The sequence below is a fragment of the Passer domesticus genome, chromosome 16 (assembly GCF_036417665.1).
Source record: "Passer domesticus isolate bPasDom1 chromosome 16, bPasDom1.hap1, whole genome shotgun sequence".
NCBI classification, from domain to species: Eukaryota; Metazoa; Chordata; class Aves; order Passeriformes; family Passeridae; genus Passer; species Passer domesticus.
The window spans coordinates 6771511-6784369 of NC_087489.1; the positions used below are offsets into that span (position 1 = coordinate 6771511).

The 12859-nt window shown below is 45.4% G+C and overlaps 2 protein-coding genes across 9 annotated transcripts; one reads left to right on the forward strand and one right to left on the reverse strand.

Moving 5' to 3' along the window:
- Window positions 1-535: 535 nt before the first annotated feature.
- On the reverse strand, window positions 536-5599 carry LOC135281810 (oxidative stress-responsive serine-rich protein 1-like). Of its 4 annotated transcripts, none has more exons than XM_064390999.1 (4): window positions 5500-5599; window positions 4539-4659; window positions 2769-2879; window positions 536-2149 (listed from the first exon to the last, which is right to left on the reverse strand). In XM_064390999.1, exons 2-4 carry the CDS (start codon window positions 4613-4615, stop codon window positions 1474-1476), a joined length of 864 nt encoding a protein of 287 aa, XP_064247069.1. In that variant the 5' UTR covers window positions 4616-4659; window positions 5500-5599; the 3' UTR covers window positions 536-1473. The 4 variants fall into 4 exon arrangements, with proteins under 4 accessions (XP_064247069.1, XP_064247070.1, XP_064247071.1 ...); XM_064391000.1 differs by having other exon boundaries at window positions 5496-5582; XM_064391001.1 differs by lacking the exon at window positions 5500-5599 and adding an exon at window positions 5212-5230.
- On the forward strand, window positions 5577-11482 carry LOC135281811 (oxidative stress-responsive serine-rich protein 1-like). Of its 5 annotated transcripts, none has more exons than XM_064391004.1 (4): window positions 5577-5668; window positions 7926-8042; window positions 9849-9962; window positions 10688-11482. In XM_064391004.1, the coding sequence occupies exons 2-4, from the start codon at window positions 7963-7965 to the stop codon at window positions 11358-11360; spliced, it is 867 nt and encodes a 288-aa protein (XP_064247074.1). In that variant the 5' UTR covers window positions 5577-5668; window positions 7926-7962; the 3' UTR covers window positions 11361-11482. The 5 variants fall into 5 exon arrangements, with proteins under 5 accessions (XP_064247074.1, XP_064247076.1, XP_064247075.1 ...); XM_064391006.1 differs by having other exon boundaries at window positions 5637-5668; window positions 7929-8042; XM_064391005.1 differs by lacking the exon at window positions 5577-5668 and adding an exon at window positions 5870-5899.
- Window positions 11483-12859: the final 1377 nt, after the last annotated feature.

Sequence of the window (12859 nt, forward strand, 5' to 3'; positions counted from 1 at the left end):
AAGGGAAAGTGGAGAAAACCCAAAGTGTGTGTGGGTACTGCAGGATAGAGCTGGAAGAGGGAGGTGACACGAGAAAATGTAGAAATCAGTTACATTTAATTTGAGTAAGAACAAATACTGCATGCTAAATATATGCATGAAACTTAAGAGCAAAATGACTGTTAGTTGTACTCTTTAAGTTTTTGATTTATTTGGATTTTAAATCTCAGCTTCCTGGACTTGTAAATTTTTGGGATGGTGAGAAGAAAATCTACAGTGATTATGATCTAGAATGTCTGAGCCTTCTCCTGCACAGAATATAAGGCCAACTGCCCACATCTGCTCTTCATCTATTTTTACACAACTGCTTGTGACTCCTTGGCTTGCTGACCACTCATTTTTCAGCATGTAAGTAAAAATTACAGTACTTTACTCAGACATGGTTGCTGAGCATGTACAGCTGGCACTGAAACCAGAGTTTTATTAGTTTTTGTTTTAACTAAAAAGGTCTTAAGGGAAGATGAATATGTGCCAAATTATTCAGACTTTAAGTTGCTGGGTTTTGACAAACATTTATTAATGCAAGTCTCGGCAACAGAATTTTTTATTGCAGTATTTTCAACCAGCAGGAATGTCATAGCTCTACAGCACAAAGCCAGGATGATACACACATCTTGCTCACCCCTTTTCCACACCACTTTGTGTATCAGATGTGCTCAGAAACATCCTGTAGAGATGGTTCCACCCTCTCTGCTTCTGAGACTGCACAGCCCAAACAACCTGGTAGTCTGCTTCACTCCCCCCCAAATTATTCCATCTGTAAAGCACAAATAACAAAATATATTTTTACTTCTAAGAGCTTCACTTATCTGCAGAAAAATAGAACTGCTTAAGAGTGAGCGAGTTAGTTTAAGGAAGGGTCCAATACACACCCGCACGTTCTGGACCTCCCAAAAAAACTGTAAGGAAGAAGCATTCACAACTTGATCCAACTAAAAAAGGAGCCAGCCAGTGTTCAAGGAAAGGAGATTCATCCTATCCAAAATGCTGAATGCCTTCTCATCCTCCTCTCTAGAGCAGGATAAAGAGGATGGAGCTGTAGCTGTGAAACTTTTCTCTAATTACGGAGATACATTAAGAATGAACATTCCAAACACATCAAAATATCAGAAAAATATAGACTTTTTTTGGTTTTGTTTGGTTTTTTCCAAAACATAGTGAAAACAGCAGAGCTTCAATATCCACAGCACAAACCAAAAACCAAACAGAGCTCATTTGACCTAGAGTGCTTTTAAGGTATTCAGAGACTTTAGTGCATTCTTTTTAGAACTAAGCTCAGAAACTATATTTAATTTTTCATTTTATTAGAAAACTAAACTGTATGATGCAAAGAAACATTTAATCAAACACGCAACAGTGAAAACATGGCACTGACAAGGCAATTAGCCCAACCATTGTATCAAACTCTGCTTCAGGATTCTCTCTTGCTTACAGTCAAGTATACATCATCTCTGCCATGTGAGACATTTTCTTGGGAATATATAAGTAGTATTCCATGTATCCCGAAAGATCTTCAATAGTCACATCATCCACAAAGGCTCGAGCTTGCTCAGAACAAGACCTGTGAGAGCTTGCTGAGGCTGTCCCAGAGGGAGATCTGTTCTGGAGGGAGTGGGTGTGGACTCCCAGGACGGCCTTCTCGCACTCGGACAGGACGCTGCGCAGGCCAGAGAAGGAGTACACCTCCATGCTGCGCCACTGCTTGCACTGGCACTTCCTGTCCGTGCAAGGGCACTGCCTGCCGTCGCTAAGCATGGATAAGGACTGGAAATCTGAGGTTTGCAAGCTGTTCTCAAAGGATGAGGGGAGAGCAGGGCAATTCTCCCCCAGCTGCTGCGAAGGCTCTTCGGCGGTGAAAGCTTCCAACGGTTCAGTTCTGTCGTTACTGGCCTCAAGGTGAGAATCCTGCCCGTCCTTCGTACCATGTTCTGCTGGGACAAAAACATCTGAGCTGATGACACCCTTCGAAGTGTCTGCCTGGGGTTTGTGTTTCAGCTGGCTGTTGGCTTTCAGGTTGCAGTAGGTGAACTTGGGAGGGTGCAGGACCGGAGACTTGGAGCGCCGGCGCCGCGGGACCCTCGCCGATCCTCGGGAAGGCTTTCTCACACACCTGCAGGGTTCAACAGGTGAGCATGTGGGTAACTCCAGAACCTACACTACAGCTCAGTAAGCTCTAAATTGTGATTAAAAACATTTTACAAGATTATTTTTCTGGTTGGAAATACCAGATGACTGGACACTTACAATCTGTGACACAAACCGTGGAGGACTCTGAAGAAATTCAGGTTCCCCAAAGGAAAGATACATACAAGGAACCCTTATTCAAGGTGCTTCCCCCCCAAGTCTTCTGCCTTAAGCAAATGATACTCTGTCATCCCAAACTGAACTGTAGTGCAGAACCTGGGTCAGCTGGAGCTGCTGGCAGAGTCACACTGAATATCCAGGTACTTCAAAGGCAATAAAAGAACCCAAGAGTGAGGTGAGAGGGGATTGCAAAGGTTTAAGACTTGCAGAAAAGTAGTATTGATGATATCAACAGAAAAGAAAGTTTTGGGAACCTTCTCTAAGGGAAGATACAATATTGTTTTTAAAGACTTTGATGAAATCAAAGAACAACATATCAGTTATGGAAACATTTTGTGACAGAAAGCAAAGATATCTTGAAGCAACTAATTAACAACAACCAGCACTGAAAGCAGCCTGCAACTGTTCAATGTGTCATGTTTTACCCATGCCATGCTTCCTTGGAGCTGACAGGCTGCTGCTTGGCTCCATCCATGGCTGCTCTTGTCGTTGTTCTGAGGATCGTCCCGTCGCCCACGGACAGAGCTGCAATACATCTGGGTAAAAAGGGAAATGCCACATCACAGAAATGCCTGAACACACGGCTCCACGGGCCCACGTTCAGCCTCTGTGCTTTGCATGCTCAGCCAAGCCCATCACATTTGCTGCATTGACTCCCTCTGTAGTCAGTGGGCAGAAACAGAGCCTTAGAGAGATTTATAGAACCCCTCTTACTGTACTGGTCAAGTGGCTAAAGATAGGTGAGATGAAATGAAATGAAATGAAAGGCAGCCAAAATGCCCAGAGGTTGATGTCATGCCCTATTTGTACTAAAATGACACATTAAAGGAATGTAAACTCAGGTTCCAAGCGTTCTTGTCAGACAATAGTCATTAAAGACAGTCTGCTACTCCTCTGAAATGCAGAGCCAGGCACCTGGAGCAGCAGGCTGAGGGGGAGTTGGTGGAGAAGTGGAGGAGGTACAACAGGCAAGGACAGATTACTGATTTATTTAGTTCTCATTAAATTTTTGAGATAAGCATGGAATGAAAAAAGCAGCTGACCCTGGAGGTCTACATGACAAACATAAATGCCCCAGCACATGAATCTGTATTTACAGTTATGATGGCTGCAGGTGTGATTTGGAACATGGGAAATTGTAAGAAATGAGGCTGAAATTCTAGCAAAAAGCCCAAATACTCTGCCCAAAGTTGATCTTAACAAATTAGTCACAAGATTTGAGCTGTTCACAACACATGTCTGCAAAACAAGATCTTTTTATGCCTAAGATGTCATCAGGAATCAACCAGAAGCCCACACAGTCTGCCAGTGGTACTACATCGAAAGTGTTATGATTAATAACCACAGTTCCTTGATAGAGAACAGCTATTTTTTTCCACATTGCTCAGAAGTCATCTTGAAGCAGAGGGAACGAGTAGCAAAGCAAAATATATTTCCACATGCAGAGGAAGTCCTGAATTCACAGTGTTGATGGCTGTGGGGATGAATTCACAAGGTAACACTGTCAGCACAAAACTTCCTCTTGTGTTTGTAAATTCCCAAAAGACTTCAAGTGAACTGTCTCAGAGAACTGTCAAGAGAACTGTCTCAGACTGCATCATTTTATCAGCTTTTACACTACATATTATCGGCACAGCCAGTATCTTACTGAGTAAGTTTTTGTTGTAAGAATGTTTGCAGACTCCACAAAATCCCCTGAACACAGAAATGCTCAGAGCTCACATTTAGCCAACCCTTCCCAGTGAGGCTGGGCCCCCCAGCCCACTCTGAGGTGTTGGTGGGGCTGTCCAGACACCTTCCAAGCCAAATTTTGTGCACTAAATAAAAGCCTATAATGTGGCTGCACACACCAGTGTTTACAGGGACAGACAAACAAATTCTGTGTCACACCAGGTGACTACAGCCACGACAGTTAAAAGTGGGTTCACCGCTTTAGGTGAGTCTTTTCATGCTTCCATGCAGTCACTGTGTGATTTCAGTTGGATATTAGTCAAAATTACTCTGTAATAAAGAACTGCTTTACATATAGACAGTTATAATGACTGTATTTCATCTGAAGTGATGCAGTTCAGAGAGAGCAAAGAACCTTTCAACAAATGACTTTTTCTTTTTGAAATGTAAAATAATAGAAAAAAAATACAAATATGTAATAAAACCCTTACAAATTACATTGCCTTTTTTTGTTGTTCACTTACCCTGCTGCATCCACTCTCAGCTTTTTGAATGCTGTTTGTAGACTCTCCTCCTCTTCATCTTTAGCTTCCAAGTCCATTGATGTGCTCTCAGTGGATAACCAACCGTGCCATACAGAATAAACTGAAACACAGACATGGGGATTTGACACTGAGCCCTGAACAAGATGCTCTGTACAAAAGTGACACCGTGACGGGTGCTCATTCTTCTGTGGGCAGTGTCACTGCTCCTGACCAGACCCACCCTGGGCTTTTCCCTGTGAACTCCAAAATCTGAGTTTTTCAGAACAAGCACAGCCTGTGTTAAAAATATCAACGTGTCTTTTTATCAATGGGCGAATACAGATCCTGGCAACCTGTGTAAATTTAAGCTGTGAGCATGGCACGTGCAGCAAAGCTTCGGGAAGGTTTCAGGATGGTTTAGGTTGGCAGGGATCCCTGGAGATCTCACCCTCTTGCTCAGGCAGGGCTACCGCACGCTGGTTTCCCAGGACCATGTCCGGGTGGCCTTTGAATAGACGCCAGAGCCTCCCTGGACAGCGCGTGCTCAGGCACCCCCAGAGAAAAGCGTTTCCTTTCGCCCAGACAGGTTTCAGTGCGTGCCCGTGGCCCCCGCTCCGCTCCCCGGGCACAGCCCGGCTCTCCGCTCCGCGCCCACCCTTCAGGCGTTCCCCACCTCGCCGAGCTCCCTCCCGGGCCCTCCTCACGCAGCAGCGCGGGCCGGCGGGGCACTGCCCGCTGTGCCGCCCCGCCGGCCCGGCCGGGGCACGGCACCGGCGCCAGGCCCGAGCCAGGCCCGCGCTGCCCGCCGGACGCTCCACAGCCGCGGCCGGCCCCGCTCCGCCACCTGCCCCGGGGCCTCCCCTGGCCGCCCCGCCGGGAAGAGCCGCGGCAGCGCCTCCGCTCCCCGGGTGTGGCGGGTGTCCGGGGCCCCGCTCGCCCTCTCTCTCTCTCTCTCACTCACTCTCTCTCCCGCTCCGCGCCCGCCGCCGCCTCCGGGGCGCGCAGCACAACAGGACGTGACGTCACCGCCCGCGGGGGCGCGCCCCGGCGCCGCCCGCCCCGCCGGGTGCGCGTGCGCGAGCGGCGGCGGTTCCGGGGGCGGCAGCGGCGGGCGCGGCCCGCGCAGCGCGGTGAGTGAGTGCCCTCAGTGAGCGCCGCTCCCCTCCCTGCACATCCCCTCCTCATCCCCCCGCGTCCTCACCCCGGTCCCCTGCGCGGGTCCCCCTTGCTGCCCCCGGGGCCGGGGAGCGCCGTGGTGTCGGCGCGGCCACCCCGCCCCGCGCGGTCCCCGCCGCCGGTCCCCTCGTGAGGGCGGAGGGCGCAGGGGGAGCTCGGCGGGCGCGGGGCGGTGCTGAGTCACGGTAGGGGTAGCGGGAAGGGCCGGGGAGGGAGCTCCGAGCGGTTAAAAATACAGAACGAAAAAATACAAAATAAAATTAAATACACACGAGTTCCTGTCCCGCGGCCCGTGTGCTGCCCTGGCTCGTGGCCGTCCCTCACGGGCCCGCCGTTAGCCCGCGGGGATGGCGGTGCCCGAGCCCTGTGCCTGTGCTCGGCTGGGCTGGTGCTGCGGCGGGGCTGGGAAACAGCCAAAAATGAAATGGAAAGGGAAAGGTGTGTGTTTGTCTTGGTAAAAAATGTAAGTTTCAGTGTGTTTTTTAACACGGTAAGTTTTAGCTGGTTTTCACAGTAATTCTTTTTTTTTTTTTTACGTATGCGCTTGTTGGCGCCCGCATTTAAATGCTTAAGCTTATACTTTGTTATCAGCCAGAGAGACTTCTGTCTAAATTCTGCGTTGTTTTGAGGATTTGCAGTGTTGGTGGTGAAGGGCAGCACGATAAAATAGTCTAAAAACTGGTACTGTATTTTGAGTAATGTACTGTGATTTTAAAACTTTTTACTTTCATCTTCCTGCTAAGGCTTTGTAATACAGGAGTTTGCTGTTAAAAAAACCCCAAACTTATATAGCCTGATTTTTTATTTCCATTTCAAAGAATCATCTGAGGATGACTTGGGGGCCAAGAAATAAAAGTGAAGTGAAGACCATCTGTTTCACCATAGCAGTTATACTTGGCTAAGAGAAAATATGAAATAGTAACTTGCTCAGATGAGCATCGTGTTGTCAGTGTTTAAGCTGCTTCCTCTCCTGTTTACTCGCTGTGTGACTCATTGGACACCATGTGCCTTGAACTTGTTGTGCTCCATTATCCTTCTGCGTGTGTCACAATAGCTGTGTGCAGTCCTGGTGGAGTCACAGCACCGTGAGCAGCCAGAGCAGCAGTGGGGAGGAGAGCTGCCACCTCCAGCTGCAGTGAGAGGGCAAGGGAACAGAGATTGCCCCAGCCCTCTGCAGGAGTAACTGAGCTTCAGACAAAAAAGGTCTCAGTGAAGAGGGAGTTCTTTTCCTTGCTACAAAAAAACCCCTGTGCAGGGCTTTGCATTTCCCTTTGCTGAAGTCCATGAGGTTCCTGTTGAGGTCCCACTGGTGTTTCAGCCATTCATCCCAGTTTGGAGGCATCAGCAGACGTGTGAGGGTACCCTGCCACGTCATCCAGGTCATTAATGACATCATCCAGGTCATTAATGAGGATGTTAAACAGGACTGGACAGTTCTGTTCCTGGGGTACACCACTGGGGCCCGACCTCCAGCAAACCCAAAGAGCATCACATTTAGAAAGGTTTGAGGTCCTTTGTAGCTGGATTAAATGGTGGCCAGGGCAGATTAAAAAAAAAATCAGCCTTTTTTTTTTTTAAAGGAAGGCTTTCAAATTGCTTTTTGTATTTGTTTGCATTTGTACTTGTTCACAAGCTGATACTGGTAAATTTTAACAACTATTTGTAATCATAATACCATGTTCTGATAGGACTGTGTAGCTGTTGCTTGGACCTAGACATAAGGCTAAAAAGTTTTGTTTGGCTTAAAACTTTATCTTGTTTTAAGAAAAATCTCTTGGTTTGAGTTTTTTTGAAATGTATGTGTAACACTGAGTCCCAAATTTGGAAAGAAGAGTTGTAGAAGGTTGACTGTTTCTAATAGTGTTTTTCCATCTCACTTTCACCTCTTCCACAATTATTCTGGTAGCACTGTAACACAAGTGGAATAGTCTGGCTGGGCTGTGATGTATGTGCAAGATGCTGTTGACACTAAATTTGCCTTTGAATTGTTAATTCACCTACAGTTGTACAAGAGACTGTTCATTTCATTCTTGGGTATCATAAAGCTTGTTCTGAGTCAGCTTTCAGAAATGTTCTACTAGAATGACCTCAGCTTTGTGTGCTCAGCGTGCTATTTTGAGTTTATTTTCATGTATTATGGTGCTGCTGGGCAACTAATGTTTTTAACAAGAATTTGGCCCTTATTTTCATGTGTCTTTTTTCTGATTGCAGCAGTACATGGTAATTCTATCACCTCCTGGCCATTCCAATGATGAAATCAGAAGCTAAGGATGGAGAAGAGGAAAGCCTGCAGACAGCATTCAAAAAGCTGAGAGTTGACACAGCTGGGTGAGTAACAACACAGGAAGGGACAGACATAACATCTTACAAATGGACTCAAAGGGAACACCCTTGCTGTGAAATTTGAGGGAATGAGGTAATTTCAAAAGGTTAAGCACAGAAAGCTTTCATTGTAGTTAAACAGACTGAAATAAATAAATTCACTACCTGCAGACTGCACTTCTTAAGGAATTGTAAATTGTGTGATTGCTGTCAGCTTGCAGCAGGTTTGAAAGAAAACTCACAGTCATGATCAGCTGACAGTGTGTTTGAAATTAATTTTGGCATGAATCTGGCTGCCAGAGGTTACCAGTACTGGAGTCCATAGGACTAGAACTCTGCTGTTGAAATTAGCATTTGCCATGGTTCTGAAGGCCTGTCATGAGAATAAAATCACATCTTGTCCCAGGAGAGAAACTTTCTTTCCATGTCAGTGAGGGAGAGCGTTAGATTCAGTGCATGATTCCCACACAAACTATTTTCATTGCTGTCACAAAATTTCTATTAATAACCAGAATCACTAAATGGGAAAGAATGCTTTTTGTGTTGTCTTGGTTTGTGGAGATGTGACACATGGCACTTACCTTCACTGTCCCAGGTGGCAGAACACAAGCACCACGTGTCTTCTGTTGGTAATGATAATTTTTACCTGAAATTAAATAAAGGCTTCCATATGATGTTTTTTTCTACTGACAAATGTGCACCATTGCATATTACCTGTGGAATCTGGGATCCCATAAGCTGTTGTCAGTGATGCAATTACACTGTCAGTGAAATGAAAGGGCAGGCAAGGCAGCATCAAGGTGGTTACCAAACTGCAATTACCACAGAGCTGAGATTGTTAATAGATGGGCTCCTAAAGTTATCTTTTGTTTAAGTAATGAAACTCGTTAGTAATTAATTACCTCTCATTTCTTCAGCATCTCTAGTACCATCCTCCAGCTGGGCATATTTGAATACTTTGGAGTTTTTACTGGTGCCTTTTGATCTTGTGTTCTGTATTCATTGTCCTTTAAATGGAAATTAGTTTGATTAATAGTTTGGATTCTCTTAACCCCATCCTAGATCAGTGTGTGGGACTCATTTTCACTTTTCAGGGAATCTGTCCTGTTTATAAAATTATTTAGCACAGGATTTGGAAAATAATTTTCTTGTGACTTCCAGTGTAATATGTGAAGTCACAACTTGAAAGAATTGTTCTCGGGTTGTTGAGAGTCCTTCAAAATGGGACTGTGGGATGAATTCATAGCACCAGAAAATGCAGTAAATCTACTAAGGCCCCTGCCTGGAATAGAAGCTGTAAGTCTGACACAACTCTGTGGCTCAAATGATTCAACTTGCAGGAGTATGAAGAGTTTTAGCTTATGTTGACAGGCTATGTTAGACAGAGGCTTAAGTGTTCTTCAGCTAAACAAAGTCTATTTATGTCCAAAGAACATTTATTTTTAGGAAAGAATGGCTTATTTGTCTCTGGAAAAAGAGACGTGTTTCTTCAGTGGTGGTGTTTCTGCCTTCCCCTCTCCTGGGAAGCTGAAATTTGGCCATTGTGTGTGTTTGTCACTGACACGTGGGCTGGCTCTGCAGCGGAGCTGTGAACGGCACCTCTCGGTCCAAGGGTCTGTGACACAAACCTTGGACACAGGAGCGTGTCAGCACTCATCCTTCTCATTTGGGTCTTTGTGGGCAGGCCTTTGAAGATGTATTCAAAATGATTTGGAGCGGTATTTTCTGGGAGAAAAGATGCACAAGGGTTTATTTTCATATTCATAATGCTAACCAGTGCAGGCTGTTAACTCTTCATTCTGTCTCTCACAGATGTACCACTTCTCTCTCTGTGGGTGATGGGACAAGTCCCAGAGCAGTGGTTAGAACAGTGGCAGATGAAACCAAACCTAAGAATGTGTGTGCTTCTAAGGAAACCTGGCATGGGTAAGAGCAGCTTGGGATTATCAGACTATTTCAAATGATACTGCATTGAAAAGGGATATTAAGTAGACAGTTTCTAGTTGGTGCCCCTCTAAACAAGAGACCTGAATTGTCTTTACCAGAGAACTTTATTAAACACTCACAGCAGCTTTTTCTCTTCATAAATGACTGCTGTTCTTTACAGTTATGTGAAGTGAAAGGGAATGCTGGTCACCTGTAGGTAGCTAAACATTGTAGATATTTCTGAATGCAAATGTGAGCTGCTGGTTTGGAATCAGACAATCATGAATGCATCTCTTTCAGTCCTTGTTTGACACTGCAGAAGCTGTCATTGTGCCTTGGGAACTAGATTAAAATAAAGAATTGGTTTCTAGAGTATCTCTGCAGAACTTCATGCTCATCTGAAACAAAACCATCCTTTGCCCTTGATTCATTAGTTTTGTGCTCTTTTCTTGTAGCAATTGTTTTGTCATGTCTCACATGCTTTACTCATTTTCTGACCTTTAAAGCCCACTCTCTGAGATGCATTTCCGTGGTGTTCCTTTTATATTGTATACAACTGCTTGTCTAGAACTGTCACATTCCAAGAGAGCAGATACTGAGCAAATACTCCAAACCTAAAGCTTGTGCATGCAACATAACTGCAGGAGAGATTTTGCCCAGTTACTAACAACCCAGCAATAAGTATTTTGATGACTCTTCATTCCCTTTGTGTCTTTCCCTGGCAGGTCTGTGAAGAAGCCCTCGAGAGGAGTTGTGAGAACGCAGCGTCGCAGGCGTTCCAAGTCTCCAATTCTTCATCCTCCAAAGTTTATCCATTGCAGCACAAAATCACACTCCACATGCAGCCAGCTGGTGCAGAAGAGCCAGGCTGATGCCCAGGAGGACAGCAGTGGCTTTGGGGTGCCAGTCCCAAAGGAAGCAGGTGCACATGAACACTGCAGCGTCACTCCGGACGTGGGCCACAAGGGAGCTGATGAGTCTTTGGGAGTTTCTGTGGCACAGTTGACATCAGAGAACACTCAGGAGAACTCTCCAGCATCCAAAACAGGCTTAAAGACCACGGAGCTTTCTGACTTCCAGGCTGTGTGCAGGCTGAACTCAAGTGAGCCATGTGCGTGTGCAGATAAAGCCTGTCAGTGCAGACTGTGGCGAGATATGGAAGTGTACAAATTCTCTGGCTTGCAGAACACCCTCCCCCTGGCACCTGATAGAACGGTTTCTGAGGATCACTCCCAGCCTTTGCCATCAAGAACTCCCTCAAGTTCTCCACGCTCTTGCTCTGAGCAAGCCAGGGCCTTTGTGGATGATGTGACAATTGAAGATCTTTCGGGATACATGGAGTATTACTTGTATATTCCAAAGAAAATGTCTCACATGGCAGAAATGATGTACACCTGACAGCAATGAGCACTAAAACCAGAAGGGTGGCTGGTTTAAATCTGCCCTCAGGCACATCATGTGAATATGCAACCCACTCCCTGCTCACTGTGCTTGCAATAAAAACACTTCTTTGCATCTCAGCTGATGTTGATTATTTAAGCTGGACAAACAGTTTAGTTTCAGCATTATAATTTAAGCTTGGAATAGATAATGTGGTAAATTAACCTAGAGCATACCTGCCTGTACTTAAGAGACCCAACACTTAATTCTACTTTGTTTCCAAAATCCTCTTTTTGCTTTGTTGGAGAGGAGTCCCTAGATTGCTCAGTGATTAGAGCTCTTGTGAGACACCTGGTGTCATTCAGCTCCTTTGAAATCACTTTGACCTCAGGTTGTAGGACTCAGGCTTGTGGTTTTGGATGCTTGTGCCTCTGATTTTATTTCATAAAGGAGTGTGAATATCTCCTACCCTCCCCTAGGTACTATTACTGTAAAAGTGGAAAGCAAACCTTTCACTGAATTTCCAACAGGCCTTAGAGACTTGTGTGCACGAGACACACCCTGCATTCTTCAGGGGAGCTGCTGCTGTGGTTAACCAAAGGAAGAGTGAGGGCAAGGGCTCTGCTCACTGTATTTGTTATGGTGACCAAACCAGAATTTGCTCGTTTCAGTGGTCTTAATTCATACACTGACTGTCAGTTTTGGGGTTGTTTTAGCTTCTTTTTTAGCCTACTCCATAGGACTCCTATAGAGCATTAAAACCCATAGACTGGAGTGAACAGTTGTCAGCTGTAGGGAAATCTTGAGCACTCTCTCCACTCCAGTCTTGCTAAACCATCATCACTTTAGCTGCCCTGTCCAGCTCTGCATTCTCCTGGCATTTACTGCTTCACAAGCCAGCAGCTCTCCATACATAGTGTGCATCAGCACAGTGTCTCTTTTATAAGTGTCCAGCAAAGGAGCATCCCATCAAATAATATAATTTGTGAGGGTGAGAAATTTGTGTTGGGTTTGTCTTTCCTATTTGTGGTACCTCAGTTTTCTGAGGTGTAAGATGTGGAGACAAACATTTTCCTGCAAAATCATTTGGTGTTTCTCTTGGGGGTTTTTTACAATTTCTGTGGCAGCACCTGGTGTCTCACAACACGTGGCCATGTAAATTTACCTGTTTTGCCAGTTCTGAAGTGCCACCTGCACCATGCAGAATGTACCTATGTCCCACATCTCCTTCTGTGCTCTGCAATAGCTGCATTTCTGCCACCTGTGTTCTGAATTCAAGGCAATTTTTTGGTAACTATTGTCTACAAAACTGGGCTACAAAGTGCAGAATGACTTTATTTCTCAAATAATTATTAACTGTTCTCAAATGCAAATTCCAGCCACAGCACTGTGGTGGAGCTGAAAGTGCCTTTCAAGACTGCACTGCTTTTAGCACTTCATTCATTAGTGACCACAGACCTGTGCTGCAGGGTTTAGGATTGCACTGTCCACTGCTCAGTACTGTGTTAAAGGGGATT

Coding starts and splice junctions, on each gene's coding strand:
- LOC135281810 (XM_064390998.1), bottom strand. CDS start 5,032: ATGGTCCTGGGAAACCAGCGTGCGGTAGCCCTGCCTGAGCAAGAGG. Junction 4,660..4,986: donor AGCCCTGCCTGAGCAAGAGG/GTGAGATCTCCA, acceptor TCTGTGTTTCAG/TTTATTCTGTATGGCACGGT. Junction 2,150..2,768: donor TCCAAGGAAGCATGGCATGG/GTAAAACATGAC, acceptor TGAACCCTGCAG/GTGTGTGAGAAAGCCTTCCC.
- LOC135281811 (XM_064391004.1), top strand. CDS start 7,963: ATGATGAAATCAGAAGCTAAGGATGGAGAAGAGGAAAGCCTGCAGACA. Junction 8,043..9,848: donor CTGAGAGTTGACACAGCTGG/GTGAGTAACAAC, acceptor TGTCTCTCACAG/ATGTACCACTTCTCTCTCTG. Junction 9,963..10,687: donor TCTAAGGAAACCTGGCATGG/GTAAGAGCAGCT, acceptor TTTCCCTGGCAG/GTCTGTGAAGAAGCCCTCGA.